The sequence below is a fragment of the Scyliorhinus canicula genome, chromosome 1, assembly GCF_902713615.1.
Source record: "Scyliorhinus canicula chromosome 1, sScyCan1.1, whole genome shotgun sequence".
Classification (NCBI taxonomy): domain Eukaryota; kingdom Metazoa; phylum Chordata; class Chondrichthyes; order Carcharhiniformes; family Scyliorhinidae; genus Scyliorhinus; species Scyliorhinus canicula.
Window position 1 is genome coordinate 311,145,114 of NC_052146.1, and position 15,874 is coordinate 311,160,987.

Consider the following 15,874-nt stretch of genomic DNA (forward strand, 5'->3'; position numbering starts at 1 on the left):
AATCCACTTCCGTTTCTGCTCACTGGTGACCCCCAGGATGTTGAGAGTGGAGGGTTCAATGACAGTCATTGAAAATCAAAGGGAGACGGTTGGTTGACAGGACTTTCCATTTCTGGGACATCTGCCTCTATTTCGGAAGGGGCAAAATCTCCATCTGTTTCAGACTCCCTCTTGCAGGAGCTGTCATGTATTAATGGAGGCCGGAGTACTGCAGGAGGTAAGACATCTTGCCTGCCCTAAGACCGGACGGGTCCCCCCCCCCTATATCAGCAGGCTGGAACCCCAATAAGGAGCATTTGGAAACGGTGGTGTATCAGGCTGCTGACCGAGAAAGTCCAGGGGTCCAAGGTGGGTCCAAAGTGCCACCCAGCGATCATCAGCCTCAACATTCTGAGACATAGGGGCTGTTTAGCACACTGGGCTAAATCGCTGGCTTTGGAAGCAGACTAAGGCAAGCCAGTAGCACGGTTCGATTCCCGTACCAGCCTCCCTGGACAGGCGCCGGAATGTGGCGACTAGGGGCTTTTCACAGTAACTTCATTTGAAGCCTACTTGTGACAATAAGCGATTTTCATTCATTTCATACATCACTTGCACAAAAGGTTGTAGCTTGAGGATATTATGTGGTGAATGAAATAAAATCGATTCAATTAAAAGCTTCAGTCAATGGACAGAGGGAATATGGGGAGGGGGAGTATGGGGGCGAGGGTAGAGGCAAAAGGGGGTTGAAGCGAGGGAATGGGCACAGAGTGGGGAGGGGGTATAAAAAGGAGTGGGGAAAGGGGCTACATGTGGGGAGGGAGTGCAGCCCAGGACAGATGTAAAGGGGAAAGAGTTTATGGGAAACGGGGATTATAGAGGGGACAGGGGTCGATGGGGAGCGAGAGGGCAGACTGGGGGGGTACAGGGTGCGGGGCTCTAAGACAGTAAGTATTAATGGGCATGAGCTGTTTTATCAGTTACTCGTGAAATGTTTGTTCATACCATTTCCGAATTTAGTGTAAGTATAAGATCTTAACCACAACGTGTGCCTGTTAATACTTCAGCCCAATCAGTCAGGAAGCAGCTGTATTTAGCACTCAAACCCCATCTCAGCCTCGGTAGCACTACACAGCTGGCTGTTCAAACCGGAATCTATTGTTTCTTTGTGAATGTCTGCACGATGGATTTGGGCAACTTATTTAAATTTCCTCTCTGCTTCCTCCCCAAGGCTCCGCATGAAAACAGCAAGGCAGACGATGTAAGTCTTAATTTAATAAATGATTGATTTTCTAAATCCAATTCATATTTAAGCTCCGACATGAAGCGAGGTGGTGACGCTTTGAGTGTGACTCGAACTCAAAAGATCATGTTTGAATGTAGATTGTTCAGGGTAATTTCACCAAGGGTGTTAACCTTTAACCTGCTGGCAAACCCATTCACCCTCTACTCTTTTTACTTGTTGCTTTCACAAAGTTAGCCTGACAGCAAGAATATATTCTTTCTGCCAATTTTCTATACACGCCTCTGCTCATCTTCGCTTAGATAGACATAAATTCATCAATTCCTGTTCACAGTCAGTATTTAATACTTTCCTCACTGTGAATCACACTGACCAGTCAGTATTTAATACTTTCCTCACTGTGAATCACACTGACCAGTCAGTATTTAATACTTTCCTCACTGTGAATCACACTGACCAGTCAGTATTTAATACTTTCCTCACTGTGAATCACACTGACCAGTCAGTATTTAATACTTTCCTCACTGTGAATCACACTGACTAGTCAGTATTTAATACTTTCCTCACTGTGAATCACACTGACCAGTCAGTATTTAATACTTTCCTCACTGTGAATCACACTGACCAGTCAGTATTTAATACTTTCCTCGCTGTGAATCACACTGACCAGTCAGTATTTAATACTTTCCTCGCTGTGAATCACACTGACCAGTCAGTATTTAATAGTTTCCTCATCGTGAATATGATTGTGTTCATGGAGATTCGATAGGGCTGATGCGCGTGTCAGTTTGATGTCCAGTGAGTTTGCCGTCTGGTCAGATGGTTTATTTCTTGGACAGCAGAGTGGGTCTGAGGGACACGTTATCCCACTGACACTGCGCTGGGGTTGAAGATTCACTTGGATGAGCTAAAACAGACAGCCCTGAGGAAGGTGTTTCATGGGTTTAACTGCAGGCAGGAAGCAAACAAATGCAGCAAGTCAACTTGTTCCTGACTTTCTTTCTTTTATATTCCAGGATAATGACGAGGAGACTTCCTACAGTAAGTATCAGCTTCCTAAATACAGATGGTTAATAAGTTGGCGGTGGGGGATTCAGCGATGGTGATGTTACTGAATATCCAGGGGAGATGGTTAGATACTTTCTAATTAGACATGATCATTCTTTGGCATTTGTGTGGCATGAATGTTACTTGTCAATTATCATCCCGAGCCTGAATGTGCCCGGGTTGTGGGATTTTCCACCCCTTCCCTGCAGCGGACTCTTTTCATCCCAACGGAGTCGACCCTCACCAGTGGCAGGACAGGGGTCATGGGGGGTCCAACAGGAGGACGGGGGTCCAACAGGAGGACGGGGGTCCAACAGGAGGACGGGGGTCCAATGGGAGGACGGGGGTCCAACAGGAGGACGGGGGTCCAATGGGAGGACGGGGGTCCAATGGGAGGACGGGGGTCCAACAGGAGGACGGGGGTCCAATGGGAGGACGGGGGTCCAACAGGAGGACGGGGGTCCAATGGGAGGACGGGGGTCCAACAGGAGGACGGGGGTCCAATGGGAGGACGGGGGTCCAATGGGAGGACGGGGGTCCAACAGGAGGACGGGGGTCCAATGGGGGGACGGGGGTCCATACAAAATTCCAGAGACTTCGACAGGACTAGAAGATCCCACCTGGTCTATGGCAAGTTGTGTCTATCACATGGAAAACCCACCAGTGTGGAGGGGAGGGGCTGGGAAAACTCGGCCTAGCTCTTGCGGTAAGTATAGTCAGGGGGCCACCGTCCCAGATGACCCTCGGCTGCTTTCCCTTTCCAGGGGGAGAGCTGACTGTTGGTGATTTAACCTGAGGGTCACCACACCTCAGGCGAGGGGCAAGGTTAGGAAGGCGGGGCCTTCATGAATAACCCCAGCCAGTACGGGAATTAAACCCACGCTGCTGGCCTCGCTCTGCATCACAAACCAGCTGTCCAGCCCACTGAGCTAAACTGGCCCCCATCACGCAGGACGAGGGCACGGACTACTTCAGCATCTGAGGAGTTGGGAGAAGATCTGAGCAGAAGTAAATCTGTCTGTTTACACTGCAGCTGCATCGTGACGCAGAGTGAACTACTCCACAACTATCCTGCGGGCAGCACGGTAACACAGTGGTTAGCACTGTTGCTTCACAGCGTCAGGGACCCTGGTTCAATTCCCGACTTCTGTGCGGAGTCTGCACTTTCTCCCCGTGTCTGCGTGGGTTTCCTCTGGGTGCTCCGGTTTCCTCCCACAGTCCAAACATGTGCAGGTTAGGTGGATTGGCTACGATCAATTGCCCCGAGTAACCAAAAATGGTTAGGTGTGTTTACGAGGATAGGGTGGGGGTGTGGGGATAGGGTGGGAGTGTGGGGGTAGGGTGGTGGGGAGGAGGTGTGGGCTTAGGTAGGGTGCTCTTTCCAAGGGGTCGGTGCAGACTCGATGGGCCGAATGGCCTCTTTCTGCACTGTGAATTCTATTATTCTGTGTGTGATCAATGACTGGAACTTTATCCCGTTCTATTGTACATTGCGGCATTAAACCTGTGGGCAGTTAAATGTGGGAATCCTGCAACACAGAGTGTGTTTGTAATGAATATCGGTTTTATAGTTCCTCACTGTTTGAATATGATTGGATGACATTCCAGGGTCGGGTTGTCAGAGTGTTAGTGAGATTAGATAATGCGCTGTTAGGGCACTGGTTAACAGCAAAGACATTCTCTCCCTCAGTCCGTGAAGCAGTTGCAATGTGGCGTATTGCACTTACGCAGTTTTAGAACATAGAACATTACAGCGCAGTGCAGGCCCTTCAGCCCACGATGTTGCACCGTCCTGTGAAACCCCTCTAAAGCCCATCTACACTATTCCCTTATCGTCCATATGCCTATCCAATAACCATTTAAATGCGTTTAGTGTTGGCGAGTCCACTACTGTTGCAGGCAGGGCATTCCACGCCCTTACTACTCTCTGAGTAAAGAAGCTACCTCTGACATCTGTCCTATATCTATCTCCCCTCAATTTAAAGCTATGTCCCCTCGTGCTGGAGAGCTATGTGCCCTCGTTTTGTAGCAGCGATGGCAGCTGATCCAATCCGCAATGTTCGGGCATGGAAGACTGTCGGATAATTTCAAGGCCCTTCCGTAAAGCTTATTGTTGTTGTTGTTTTTTTACTAATCACAGTTTTCTTTTCCCTTTATTTGGAGCTGAGTTCACAGCGCCACCAGAGAAACCTCCGAGGAAGAACCTACCGGTGAGTTCTTGGATTGACTTCCTCTGAGTTGCTGGGATCTGGGAATGACGGGCTGTACCTGACATTATGGAAGTGATTTGACAGCTGACAGCAGCGGTTAAAATCCTGTGTATTGTGCTGCACTCTCACATCAGGGGAAAGCCACACAGTTCCGTTTCCAGGGATTGAAATAGAACAATCTGTTCAAACTTCACAGTCCCCTTTCTCATTATCCCACTTGTCCTGTCAAATGATTTGCGTCTGCCTGCCCATAAGGAGGCACCAACCTTGAAAACAGTTCCCAGTCTGATGCAAGTTCAGCTCTAGTGATATGGCAACTGGTTGAATTTGAACTCAGTTCAATTGAAAGCTGGTTTCAGTAACGGTGACTGCCCTAAAAACCCATCTGGGTCACTAATGTCCTTCAGGGAAGGAAATCTGCCGTCCTTACCTGATCTGGCCCACATGTGACTCCAGGCCCACAGCAATGTGGTTGACTCTTAACTGCCCCCTGGAGGATGGGCAATAAATACTGACCTTGTCAATAATGCTCAGGTCCCACAAAAAACTAAAGTGTTAAATACAACTTGCCTCACATCACATTGAGACCAATGGCAATGCGGAGCACCCTGTCCTGAATGCCTGACTAGACCAATCAGCTGAGCTCTGTGGGTGGCAAGTGTTGGGTACATCCAGTCCACTTTGGCCACTGGAGGTTCCATGGTCTCTCCGGGCAATGGAATTTGCCTCATCCTCACATCTTGATGTGATGAACGTTCTTCCAGACATCTAATGGCAACATCAGTGTCCACGATGCAGTTTATAAATTGTAACTTAAATGTTTCCCTGTGAACTTCTGTCTCTGTTTCTCTATATTCAGCCGATACAAGCAGCTCCCACAGCAAACCTCGATCGTACTGACGACCAGGTCTACCCCCTGGTAATGGAGCTGGTTAAAGCTGTGCTGGATCTGAAGAACCAGGTCTACCAGATTCCATGTGAAGAATACATCAACCTGGTGAAGGTGAGCTGATTCAAGCTGGGAAAGGAAAGGTTTTATCTGCTTGGTATCTTTCACAACCTCAGCATGTCTCAAAGATTTGTTGGGGACTCTGCCACTGTATCAATACAGGAGGTATCCAAAAACCAGAAAGGTAACGTTAAAAACTGCTTCTCAGTGGTGTACATTTTCAATTTGGTATCATGTGAGAAAAGCTGTGCCAACGAGGGAGGAACAGTCATAGATTCATACAGCACAGAAAAGGCCGTTCAGCCCATCACATCAGCGCCGGTCAAAAACAACCATCTAACAATTCTAATCCCAGTTCCCAGCGCTTGTCCCATCGCTGTGTCTGCCCTGGGATCGGGAGGCACATCTAAATACTTCTGAAATGTTCTGAGGGTCACTGCCTCCACCCCCCCTTTCAGGCAGCGAGTTCCAGACTCCCACCACCCTCTGGGTGAAATACCTCCTGCCCCTTCCCTTAAATCTCTGCCCCCTGGGCATTGATCCCTCCACCAAGGGACAAAGTTTCTTCCTGTCTACTCTATCTATGCCCCTCATAATTTTATACATCTCAATCATGTTCCCCCCTCAGCCTCCTCTGCTCCAAGGAAAACAATCCCAGTCTATCCAATCTCCCTTCATAGCTAACACTCTCCAACCCAGGCAACATCCTGGTAAATCCCCTCTGCTCCTTTTCCAGTGGCTATCACATCCCTCCTATAATGTGGATTCCAGAACGGCACACAATACTCTAGCTGTGACCCAAACAACATTTTATACAGTTCCAGCTGAACCTTCCTGCTCTTAAACTCTGTGTCTCGGTTAATAAAGACAAACATACCACATACCTTCTTAACCACTGTATCCACCTGCTCTGCTACCCTAAGGGATGGGTGTACACGCACCAAGCTCCCTCTGATCCTCGGTGCTTCCCAGGGTCCTGCCGTTTATCCTGTATTCCCTGCCTTGTTTGTCCTGCCCAAGTGCATCACCTCACACTTATCCCGATTGAAATCCATTTGCCATTGATCAGCCCATCTGACCAGCCCGTCTATATCCTCCTGTAATCGAAGGCTACCCTCCTCACTGTTTACCACCCCACCATTTTTTAATAATCTGCGAATTTACTGATTAACCCTCCTACATTCACATCTAAATGATTTATATAAACCACCAACAGCAAGGACCCCAACACTGATCCCTGCCCCCAACACTGATCTCTGCGGGACCCACAGCTTTGTTTTGTTGTGATCAATTAATAAAGAATATTTATGAACTTAAAAGAAAACAGATGACAAGAAAGGCTACTGTGCACTTCATTACAATAATGGCTACACACACACACAGTGTCTCAAGTACTTACGTCTTTTCCCAAAAAACCTACGTTTCCTGAACTCTGAGAAACATCCCTTTTTCCAAACAACATCCAATTTTTATAACTCTGAGCTAAATCCAGCTTATAGTTACCCCCCACAAGTTATTTTCCAGGTTTGGGGATGCTGCCCTCAGTTTCAGTGTAGAGATTTGCCTTGTTCAAGGTTTGATTTTAAACAACAGCCTTTTAGTATCAACTTGATTTGGGGAGAGCTGCTCTCTACAGCTGGGTGTGGCTATGATAGTATCAGCTTCTCTATTCCTGTTATCTTGCCATGGATATATAATTTATTCCATTTACCTCACCCCATGGACCAGGCTTTTAACATCTAGGTGCAAAATATTCCCTTATCTTTCCACGTTGAAGTCACCTCTTCTACACATCATTGTTTTCCCCTAGACACTCAGCTAAGTGCATCATAACTTGCACATCATAACTTCCATATCATATGCATATGGTGTGGGAGAAATCAGTTTGAATTCATGGCACATTGGAACCAGTACTGAACCCTCCCCCCTGCCACTCTGTAGTTTAAAGCCCTAACTACAGCTCGAGTTGTACGATTTGCCAGGGAGAGGGAGCTGTTCCACTGGGACGGTCTTCACCTCAATCACGCTGGGACCAGAGTCCTGGCGAATCGTATAACTCGGGCTGTAGATGGAGCTTTAAACTACAGAGTGGGGGGTGGGGGGGGGGGGGGGGGGGGGGGGGGGGGGGGGGGGGGGGGGGGAGGGGGGTCAGTTGTCTGGAGAATTGGAAAATCCAAGTTAAAGGAGAAGGTCAGAGTGCAGGTTAATGAAGAGGATATTAAATGGGTTAAAGGAGCCGAGGGCTCAGGAGAGGTTGGTAAAGTTTCCAGAACACAGAATAGAGCAGAGAGTATAGAAGGCAGCAGGAATCTAACCTCAGGCAGAGCAAAAAAGGTGACAAGTGTGAGAAGGGAGGTGGCCAATGCAGGATTGAGGGTGTTGTACCTAAATGCGGGCAGTATACGGAACAAGGTCAATGAGCTTGTTACGGACATTGAAATTGGCCAGTACGATGTTGTGGGCATCACAGAGACGTAGCTGCAAGGGGATCAGGGCTGGGATCTAAATATCCAAGGATATGTGTCCTATCGAAAGGACAGGCAGATGGGCAAAGGGGGCGGGGTTGCATTGTCAGTAAGGAATGAAGTTAAATCGATAGCAAGGAGCGATATAGGATCAGAAGGCAGAGAGTCTCTGTGGGTAGAGTTGAGGAATCGCAAAGGTAAAAAGACCCTGATGGGAGTTATGTACAGGCCCCCCAGCAGGAGTCAGGATGTGGGGCAGAAAATAAATCAGGAGATAGAAAAGGCGTAAAAAAGGCAATATTACAATAATCATGGGGACTTCAATATGCAGGTGGACTGGGAAAATCAGGTTGGTAGTGGATCCCATGAAAATTAATTTGTGGAATGTCTGAGAGATGGTTTTTTGGAGCAGCTTGTGACAGAGCCGACTAGGGAACAGGCAATTCTGGATTTGGTGATGTGTAATGAGGCAGACTTGATTAGGGAACTTAAGGTGAAGGAACCCTTAGGGAGCAGTGACCACAATATGATAGAATTTACCCTGCAGTTTGAGAGGGAGAAGCTGCAATCAGATGTAACGGTATTACAATTAAATAAGGGGAACTACAAAGACATGAGGGAGGAGCTGGCCAGAGTTGATTGGAAAAGGAGCCGAGCAGGGAAGACAGTGGAACAGCAATGGCAGGAGTTTTTGGGGGTTATTAGGGAGGCACAACAGAAATTCATCCCAAGGAGGAGGAAACATGCTAAGGGGAGGCCAAGGCATCCATGGCTGACGAGGGAAGTCAAGGTTAGCATAAAAGCAAAAGAAAAAGCAGACAAAGTGGCGAGGATTAGTGGGAAGCCAGAGGATTGGGAAGCCTTTAAAAGCGAGCAAAGGACAACTAAAAAATCAATAAGGGGGGAGAAGATGAAGTACGAGTGCAAGCTAGCTGGTAATATAAAGGAAGATAGGAAGATTTTTTCAATATATATAAAAGGTAAGAGAGAGGCAAAAATAGACATTGGACCACTGGGAAACGTGGCTGGGATTTTCCACTCCCCTCCTTCACGTGTGGGTTTGGTGCTGGAGCAGGAAATCTCATGACAGGCCCAAACCGTGTTTATGCTTGTTCGGGTTGTTTTCTCTGGAGCAGAGAAGACTGAGGGTGACCTGATCGAGGTGGACAGGATTATGAGGGGCATGGACAGAGTGGATAGGGAGCTGCTGTTCCCCCTCGTTGAAGGGTCAGTTACGAGGGGGACACAAATTCAAGGTGAGGGGTGGGAGGTTTAGGGGAGTTTGAGGATATTGTTTTTTACCCAGAGGGTGGTGAGGGTCTGGAACACACTGTCTGGGAGGGTGGTAGAGGCGGGTTGCCTCACATCCTTTAAAAAGTACCTGGATGAGCACTTAGCACAGTTTAACATTCAAGGCTATGGGCCAAGTGCTGGTAAATGGGATTAGGTGGGCAGCTAATAATCTAATAATGATTTTTATTATTGTCACAAGTAGGCTGCCATTAACATTGCAATGAAGTTACTGTGAAAAGCCCCTAGTCGCCACATTCTGGTGCCTGTTCGGGTCACAGAGGGAGAATTCAGACTGTCCAAATTACCTAACAGCACGTCTTTCGGGGCTTGTGGGAGGAAGCCGGAGCACCCGGAGGAAACCCACGCAGACACGGGGAGAACGTGCAGACTGCGCACAGACAGTGACCCAAGCCGGGAATCGAACCTGGGACCCTGGAGCTGTGAAGCAACAGTGCTAACCACTATGCTACCGTGCTGCAGGTGTTTTTCATGTTTCGCTGCGGACCTGATGGGCCGAAGGGCCTCTTCTGCACTGTGTGATTCTGTGATTGCCCCCGCCACCCCGTCAGTGACTTAACGGGAATCTCGACGTTCAGCTTCGGGAACAGCATCATAATGAATTTGAATAATGGACGGGATTCTCCGACCCCCCCGCCGGGTCGGAAAATCGCTGGGGCCCGGCGTCAATCCTGCCCCAGCCATGTCCCGAATTCTCCGCCACCAGAGATTTGGCGGGGGTGGGAATCGCGCTGCGCCGGTCGCTCTCCCCCCCCCCCCCCCCAGCGATTCTTCGGCCCGCGATGGGCCGAAGTCCCACCGCTGTCAACCCCCTCCCGCTGGCGTATATCAAACCACCTACCTTACCGGCGGGAGCAGGCGGCGTGGGTGTGCTCCGGGGTCCTGGGGGGGGGGGCGATCTGGCCCCGGGGGGTGCCCCCACAGTGGCCTGGCCCGTGATCGGGGCCCACTGATCGGTGGGCAGGCCTGTGCCGTGGGGGCACTCTTTTCCTTCCGCCTTCGCCATTGTCGTCACCATAGCGGAGGCGGAAGTGACCCCCTCCCCAGCGCATGTGCAGGGATGACGTCAGCAGCCGCTGACGCTCCAGCGCATGCACGGACTTACGCCGGCCAAAGGCCGTCCACACCAGCCGGGGGAGCGCCAACCACTCAGGCGTGGGCCTAGCCTCTCCAGGTGAGGGCCTGGCCCCTAAAGGTGCGGAGACTTCTGCACCTTTGGGGCGGCCCGACGCCGGAGTGGTTCCGCCACTCCAACACGCCGGGACCCCCCGCCCAGCCGTGTAGGGGAGAATCCTGGCCATGATTACCCGGACTCTACGCCGGGTAATCCAGCGGGAATCACAACTGCTCTCCCACATCATGCAGCTGACGGGCAGACTGCCCAGAGGAGCTTAGGTAGGTGCATTGCTCGGGGTGGGGGTGAGGTCACTGCTCCCCGATACTGTCCCCTGGCACCAGCACGGCCTTCACAATGGTTACACTGCTGCAAAGCCAACTGTCTGGCTCACATGTGACTCTCGCCCCACAGCAATGTGGGCTGGGCTAACATTAGTTATATCAAACTGCAACTGGGCAATAAAAGCTGCTCGGACAGTGAGGGAGCATCGCAATCGTGAAGATAATTCAAATTATTATTCACTCTGGGCAATTTGATGCATGGAGTATAACCATTCCAGGCACCGGAAATTAACTTTCAACGCGTGTGAAGTCCGGCTTCATCGGGTTGAGTTTTTCTGGCTCGGTATTAAACATTTCATTTAATTCAAACACATTTTTCCCTCATTTTTCCTTTCATTCTATTTGACAGCATACTCCTGTCAGATGCTTTAAGCCAAGGGACATTTTACAACATTCTGAGTGTTAAATCAACACGAGCTGCGATCACATTGGTAACATTATAGAAAGCCTTGTTCCCTTATCTCTCCAGCGGGAGGTTTAATCTAGTACGTGCCTCTTCCCAGACCCCAGGAGAGCCAGTATATACTCAGTAATCTCTTCAAATTGCCCTCTAAACTGAAGTGTGGCTTCTTTGGGGGCTGTTAAATCACCGACTGGTCCAGCTGATCCTGGACCCATCTGGCCCAAAGTGTCAGAGGTACCGGCCATGATCGTCCAATATTCCTCAGACTTGGGGGGGCGTGCCTTGCTCAAAAAGAGGGGTCAAGATAAATCCAGCAACTGCAGGCCACAGTTTAACTTCAACGGAGGGGAAATGTCTGGAAGCAATAATTAGTGCTGAAATGGACAAATGCGGGTTAATCAAGGGAAGTTTGCATGGATTTGCTAACCCTGTGTAACTAACTTTCTTGAACCTCACTGAAAAGAGACCTGTCAAAGTTCTTTAGCATGCACTCAACAGGACACTTTGTAAGAACACCAATGTCAGGGGAAAACAGCAATTTATACTGTATTTCTGCCTATTGTTAATGCTGAAGATAATGATATGAAAGATATTAAAGATAAAGATGCATGGCATTAAGGGTAAAGTAGTAGCATGGATAGAGGATTGGTTAATTAATAGAAAGCAAAGAGTGGGGATTAATGGGTGTTTCTCTGGTTGGCAATCAGTAGCTAGTGGTGTCCCTCAGGGATCCGTGTTGGGCCCACAATTGTTCACAATTTACATAAATGATTTGGAGTTGGGAACCAAGGGCAATGTGTCCAAGTTTGCAGATGACACTAAGATGAGTGGTAAAGCAAAAAGTGCAGAGGATACCGGAAGTCTGCAGAGGGATTTGGATAGGTTAAGTGACTGAGCTCGGGTCTGGCAGATGGAATACAATGTTGACAAATGTGAGGTTATCCATTTTGGTAGGAATAGCAGCAAAAGGGATTATTATTTAAATGATAAAATATTAAAGCATGCTGCTGTGCAGAGAGACCTGGGTGTGCTAGTGCATGAGTCGCAAAAGTTGTTTCGAGGTGCAACAGGTGATTAAGAAGGCAAATGGAATTTTGTCCTTCATTGCTAGAGGGATGGAGTTTAAGACTAGGGAGGTTATGCTGCAATTGTATAAGGTGTTAGTGAGGCCACACCTGGAGTATTGTGTTCAGTTTTGGTCTCCTTACCTGAGAAAGGACGTACTGGCACTGGAGGGTGTGCAGAGGAGATTAACTTGGTTAATCCCAGAGCTGAAGGGGTTGGATTACGAGGAGAGGTTGAGTAGACTGGGACTGTACTCGTTGGAATTTAGAAGGATGAGGGGGGATCTTATAGAAACATTTAAAATTATGAAGGGAATAGATAGGATAGATGCGGGCAGGTTGTTTCCACTGGGGGGTGAAAGGAGAACTAGGGGATATAGCCTCAAAATAAGGGGAAGTAGATTTAGGACTGAGTTTAGGAGGAACTTCTTCACCCAAAGGGTTGTGAATCTATGGAATTCCTTGCTCAGTGAAGCAGTTGAGGCTCCTTCATTAAATGTTTTTAAGGTAAAGATAGATAGTTTTTTGAAGAATAAAGGGATTAAGGGTTATGGTGTTCGGGCCGGAAAGTGGAGCTGAGTCCACAAAAGATCAGCCATGATCTCATTGAATGGCGGAGCAGGCTCGAGGGGCCAGATGGCCTACTCCTGCTCCTAGTTCTTATGAAGGTGCAGTTTGTAGTCACAGGACTGGATTAGCGATTATTCTTCACCTGATTTATATGGAGGTGGAGATGCATTGACCAGTTAATTTGATTGATTTCCCCGGCTACTCCACCATGAATGTAACGGCTGCAATCATTTCTACATCCTAGACGGTGGGAATGCACCTTCGCAATCTGACTGGCAGTGTGGACCAGCTCTTACCAACGTTACCAGCAACATCGCGGATAGAGGTGGGTCACAGTGAACGCTATTACCAGTTGCTGCAATCATCTGGGTATCTGATCGGCAGAACTATTTTAAAGTTAGCAGATGGATCCTTAACCGGCAGGTCGACGTTCCAGACTAGCTTTCTTACGTAAAATATGGGAATAGCTGAATCGCAAATGGAGGCTGTGATAATGCTCTGCGAAGGGCTGTCCCAGAAACAGAGGAGAATTTGGATAACTTCCACTGGAGGAGAAAAGAGATTGAATAGAACGTTAAACCTTGATGGCAAAGCGTGAGGAGGGAAACATCATTTATAGTTCCAGAGGATCATCATCCTGTTGATTTGGACTGGATTTAAATCTACATTTCAGGGTGAGAAGCATACCAAACATTCTCTAGATCCAAATGAGAGAGTGGAACCTTCGTCCAGCCCCCCCTGGCTGAACGTGGCAGGTTGGGGCTATTGAGCTTCTTATTGAAAAGGTCGCTCTGTGACAAAGTGATTTCAATGATTGGCTCGATACCATAATAACATAACAGTGGTGCATTCAACAGGAAATCCCATTGCCCTAAGCACTGGCTAGCTGCCCCCTCCACTACAGAACACACTGGGGGTGGGGGGGGGGGGGGGGGGGGGGGGGGGAGAGAGAGAGAGAGAGAGAGAGAGAGAGAGAGAATGCTCCCTGCGGTTATAATAACAATGGGATTTTATTCAAAAATACATTCACTGTTCAACAGCTGAAGTGAAGTGTAACTTACATCCAGAGAGTCATTTATAGACTCGGCTTAAAAAATAGACACACAGATTCCCCGGGTGACAGAGAAGTGGTGGATGGGATATTAAAGAAAGGGTAATGTTAAATTAAAATTACAAATTTTTCATTGTTACAGGCACTGACGTACAGCAAAGTTCCATTATTTAATAAAAGAAAGTACTGCTGATTCTAGAAATCAGAAATAAAACAGAAAATGCTGGAAAAAGGAGGGAGATCAGGAGGGATTTCTCAAAGGGCAGTACGGTGGCACAGTGGTTAGCACTGCTGCCTCACAGCACCAGGGACCCGGGTTCAATTCCAGCCTCGAGTGACTGTCTGTGTGCAGTCTGCACGTTCTCCCCGTGTGTGCGTGGGTTTCCTCCGGGTGCTCCAGTTTCCTCCCACAGTCCAAAGATGTGCGGGTTAGGTGAATTGGCCATGCTAATATTGCCCAAACTTTAATTACTGCGGATGCTGGAATCTGAAACCAAAGAGAAAATGCTGGAAAATCTCAGCAGGTCTAGCAGCATCTGTAGGGCGAGAGAGCTGTCCTTCTCTCCCAAGAATGTCTACCCTGAAGAAGTACAACAATTACCTGCCCTCGATCTTTTCATTGAAAACTGTCAACGGGACATTGGCCGTCTTCAACCTCACAGTCCACCAGCGACGGACAGCTGTCTGTCCCTACAAATGCTGCCAACCCTGCTGAGATCTTCCAGCATTTTCTCTTTGGTTGTCCAGACTTTAGTTGGGGTTATGGGGTTAGGATTGATTGATTGATTGATTGATATTCATTGTCGCATGTCCCGAAGTACAGTGAAAAGTATTTTTCTGCGGCCAAGGGAACGTACACAGTACGTACATAGTAGACAAAAGAATAATCGACAGAGAACATTGAGAAATAATGATTGGTTACAGTGCGGAACAAGGGTCAAACAAAACAAATCCATGAGCAAGAGCTTGCATGGAGCATTGACCCTTGTTCTGTTATTAACACATTCGAGTGTAAATAATGCAACTGAACCAATAGCCCATCCAGAAGCAACAAAACCCATCAGGATGTTTAACTGCGCACATTCACAGTCTGTGCAGATACTTCCGCAGGTTTTCTGGATTTTAGAACGTCTGGGATCAGAGGAATTTCTGGTGAATTTGTGGGAATGTTACAGTTTTCCAAATACCCGTCTCTTGCTGAAATGATTGAAGGAAAGGTTTCCCGGTTTGTGTTTCCGGCAGATTGAAGGGACGCAAAGATTGCTGAATAAAGACCTGTCTGAGCTGATAAGCAAGATGAAACTGGCCCAGCAGAACTCGGTGACCTCGCTGAGCGACGAGTGTAAGAAGCAGATGCTGACGGCGGCCCACACCCTGGCAGTGGACTCCAAAAACCTGCTGGACGCCGTGGATCAGGCCAGGGTGCGGGCAGGCCAAGCCAAACCGGTGCCAAATTGACGGCAACTCCACCAACTGATACAGCGGCCGTTAGATCGGCTGGAGAAGGACAGTCATTCATCAAGCTGAGCTGAAGTCTATGAATTTAAAAGAGAATGGGGAAGGGCTTCTTACCCAGGGTGAGGAATGAGGGCGTCCATTGAATTAAACATGCTAACCGTCTGCGTGGGGTATGAAAGACCAGGAGGGGTGGAGGGAGGGGCTGTGCATCATTTTAATTTCATGTAAAAATCAAAAGAATTATGAATCTGGACCAGGTTTGCGAATGTGGTGTTAAACAGCTGAAAGAATCCCTGGCAGATATTGTTCAGTGAAATCTGCAGAAAAGTTACAGTGCAGCTTGAAATGCTTAATTAGGAAATCTGGAGACTGTAAGTAAGACTATAACAAAATGTGTATTCCTGTGTTCAACATCAAAGATATCTGCTCTGTAAATACAACAACATGTTGGATATTTATATTGATGGTGGAATGGTCTAACTGAGTACTGAGCAAATGTAAAATAGCTGGAGGTTCAAATCCTCATTTCTGCTCACATTGAGATTAGAAAACAATCCGTTTGAGATGTTTCTCTTGCTAATTATTGGGTGATTTATGATTAGCCTTTGCATCTCTCATTTCTGTCCTTCGAGAGGTGAGTAGGAACAGGAGCCAAAATGCTGGGAG

At 48.0% G+C, this 15,874-nt stretch overlaps 1 protein-coding gene across 4 annotated transcripts in view; it reads left to right on the forward strand.

The window, feature by feature from the left end:
• ptk2ba (protein tyrosine kinase 2 beta, a) overlaps positions 1–15,670 on the forward strand; it is a 213,153-nt gene extending 197,483 nt beyond the window's left edge. For 2 of the 4 annotated variants that reach the window (XM_038817485.1, XM_038817499.1), the window contains 6 exons: positions 1,211–1,240; positions 2,239–2,263; positions 4,430–4,479; positions 5,339–5,482; positions 12,944–13,024; positions 14,993–15,670. In XM_038817485.1, the coding sequence (XP_038673413.1) occupies positions 1,211–1,240; positions 2,239–2,263; positions 4,430–4,479; positions 5,339–5,482; positions 12,944–13,024; positions 14,993–15,208 (546 nt within the window). In that variant the 3' untranslated portion in view covers positions 15,209–15,670. The remainder of the gene's footprint in view (positions 1–1,210; positions 1,241–2,238; positions 2,264–4,429; positions 4,480–5,338; positions 5,483–12,943; positions 13,025–14,992) is intronic. The other 2 variants (XM_038817493.1, XM_038817507.1) reach the window with 1 other exon arrangement.
• The last annotated feature ends 204 nt before the right edge of the window (positions 15,671–15,874 follow it).